Raw genomic sequence first — 3181 nt, forward strand, 5'->3', positions numbered from 1 at the left:
GTAATAATTATACATTTAAAAGTAATTATAATTTAATAGAAGTTGTGATAATTGCACATTTAAAAATAATTAGAATTAAAATTAAAATTATTAGTTAAAAAGTTGTGCTAATTTTAAGATAGAGTTATTCCTTGAATAGAGCACTAAGCATAAAATATAGAAAAAATTGTGAATAATTATAATTGTATTTGTAATTTACAATTATTAGTTAATTCTTTATGTAAACAAAAGTTGTGGTAATTTTATTGATGTAAATTAGAGTTATTACTTGAATAGAATTCTAATCGTATTAATTATCACTTAGTTAATATTAGAGTTAATTATGTTAATTTATTTTTATTTTCAATAACATTACTTTGCATTAATTACATAAAGTAAAACAATATTGTATGTTGAATATGTCAAAAATGTTTTAATTATTATTTGAAAATTTTCTATTATAATATTTGAAAAAATATATTAAACGCTAAAATCACAAACAAACATGTGACATTAAAAGCTAGTTCTTTTTCATTCTTTTATTTATTTATTTTTTTTATAAATGAGGATGGAAGACGGGGTTGCTTGGGATGGAACCCAAACTCTCAAGCCTATAATATAATACTCTTGCGACTAGGTCAAAAGGTTGTTGCCTAAAACCTAATTATTGTAATAGCAATGGTATTAACTAAGTTAAGTTTCAATTAGCCCAATCCACATGTATTTATTATTACTCAAATAATACTATTTTATTTTATATGCCATTTAATAAAAATTAAAAACTAAAAATCAAATCAATTCTATTCTTTTAAGTGTTAATACTTTTAAAAACATTAAAATTTCCAAAAAGTTTTATACCATACAGAGAAAAATTGTTTTGTATACGAAATTTTAGAGTCCACAACTACTCATTATAATTTGATTTAGAATGCTTCTGTACGAATTCTTCCTTCAACCAAAATTTCAATTTTATTATTTTGTTTTTCTGTTCTTCACCATCATCACAACTCCATTATTAGCATCAGCAGTGACCTCAGCCCCTTAAAATAGAAAATTATCTATTTAGGTCTTTTAAAAATTTTAAAATTTTTAAATTTTAAACTTAGTAAAGGTAAAACTGTACTTTGACCTCCTCTAAAAATAACAATTTTGATATAAACTATTAAAAATTATAATTTAATTTCGGCCCTCTAAAAAATTTTTCTAACCTCACCCCTATCTGCTAACCCATAAACATCAAACCTCACATCCCTCAACTAAATCGGAAAACTCCACAAGTTAGTCAAAATTCATTCCCAAAATCACAACATTTTCAAACCCAACTAAATCAAACCTAAAACTTGTTACCCGAGAGAGATAGATATGAAAACCATGATTACCCAAACCCAAGAGAAGAACAGAAAAACAAAATACTAAAAATTATGGAGTAGCTAAGGCATTAAAATTATAACGAGTTAAGGCATGCATTTGATTCTTAATAGATGTATAATGAGTTGGTACCGAGAACTAAGTTAGGTACGTTTTGGTGTCTTTAGTAGGCTTGATAATGTGCATTATTGGCAAATTTGATTATGTGCTGATGTTTTAGGCATATTAATCGGCTTCATTTAGATTTTTTCAATTTTTAATTCATTTGTGCTATAATAATTTAATAACATATATTTATATTTATACTTTATTATATTGCAATAGTTTGATTTTATCGATTTGGGATCCATATTTATATTAGTTTAAGATCTATATTGTAATCTTAAAAATATATATATATCTTTTTATTTAAAAGAGTAATTAAAATATATTTCGTCTTAAAATTTATAATTTAATTTTCATGAAATTTATCTCAAAAATCTTAATATAATTTTTTTGTTTTTGGCAAAATGAAAATTTGACCCTAACTAATTTTAGGAATGTGAACACATGGATAATAGTTATACCCTTAAAGCCAACTTTGGCACATTCAAATTGTAAAACATAATATACTCACAAATTTACCCATATTTAATTCAAAGATTAAAAAAATATAGAGTTATTGGATATGTACAAAATTAAGCAGTCGGCTAAGAAAAGCATCATTTCCTTAGACAAATAGTAGTAGAGATTCCCACTTAGGAACTTCCAAACTGAAGGGCCGACCCTATTTGAGAAAGGCAGGCGACAAAACCAATATCTTTCTTATTCGATCGTTTTGCAACTTACAACTATATATAAAACATCGGGGAGGGAAGGTATCAAAACTCATAAGCTTATAATCAGAAAAAAGGAGAAAGATGCAGGGCCATGTCTCACAGGATACTCCGGTTGGTGTTCCGGCAGCTTTAATATGGGATGTATACCGTGGTCTGGAGCTGGGGAGGCTTGTGGATAAACTAGCACCGGAGGTTCTTGGAAGGGTAGAATTCCTAGAAGGTGATGGAGGCGTTGGAACCATTGCCAAACTAACACTTCCACCAGGCACGTACTTGATATATTGATAGTTTTTGGTTAGAAATAATAAGGGATTCTATTTTGCAATAAAATGTGAATTTCATTGTAGGAAGCCCTGGAAGGGGTTACATGAAAGAAAGATTCACAAAGATTGATGATGAAAATCGAGTTAAAGAAACAGAAGTGCTTGAAGGAGGATACAAAGATCTTGGATTCGATGTGGTTCGTATTCGGTTAGAGATAGTGGAGAAAGATTCGGAATCATGTATGGTGAGGTCAACTATAGAGTATGAAGGAGACGAGAAGCTTGCCGATGTTGTTTCCCATGTCAACGTTAAGCCACTGGAAATGATGGCTGAAATTATTGGGAAACATCTCTGCCAAAACAAATCCACTCACTAGGACTTTCCCTTTCCATGTTCCAATCCAACTACTTCGTTTCATTGCTCATTTCTCATGTATATCCAAGATATAATGGATATAGAGAGTATGTTTGAGGTTTATAATTGTCCTTTTAATAATGTTATCTTCAAAATTCGAATATATATTTTCTCCTTAAAAATACAATGTGACTTAATTAATGGTTTGACATTATTATATAACCAAGGTTTGCTGCTTCATTATAATATCAATTGAATTTATGGCTCTATTTCTGTTCTCTTTTTTTTTTTTGTTTATTGGGTCAATTTTTTTATTTAAATAGGGTGATTAGTTCCCAATTTTCACTACACCAGAATAGGCTTTTAGCGGCACTTTTAGCGGCGTTTGAAATAAAAGC

At 28.6% G+C, this 3181-nt stretch overlaps 1 protein-coding gene across 1 annotated transcript; it reads left to right on the forward strand.

Annotated features, from left to right (window-relative positions):
* The first annotated feature begins 2089 nt into the window (after positions 1–2089).
* LOC105787949 (norbelladine synthase) lies at positions 2090–2970 on the forward strand. Its single transcript, XM_012614575.2, has 2 exons — positions 2090–2434; positions 2517–2970. The coding sequence occupies exons 1-2, from the start codon at positions 2247–2249 to the stop codon at positions 2803–2805; spliced, it is 477 nt and encodes a 158-aa protein (XP_012470029.1). The 5' UTR covers positions 2090–2246; the 3' UTR covers positions 2806–2970.
* Positions 2971–3181: the final 211 nt, after the last annotated feature.

The sequence above is a fragment of the Gossypium raimondii genome, chromosome 2 (genome assembly GCF_025698545.1).
Source record: "Gossypium raimondii isolate GPD5lz chromosome 2, ASM2569854v1, whole genome shotgun sequence".
Lineage (NCBI taxonomy): Eukaryota > Viridiplantae > Streptophyta > Magnoliopsida > Malvales > Malvaceae > Gossypium > Gossypium raimondii.

Coding starts and splice junctions, on each gene's coding strand:
- LOC105787949 (XM_012614575.2), top strand. CDS start 2,247: ATGCAGGGCCATGTCTCACAGGATACTCCGGTTGGTGTTCCGGCAGCT. Junction 2,435..2,516: donor CTAACACTTCCACCAGGCAC/GTACTTGATATA, acceptor CATTGTAGGAAG/CCCTGGAAGGGGTTACATGA.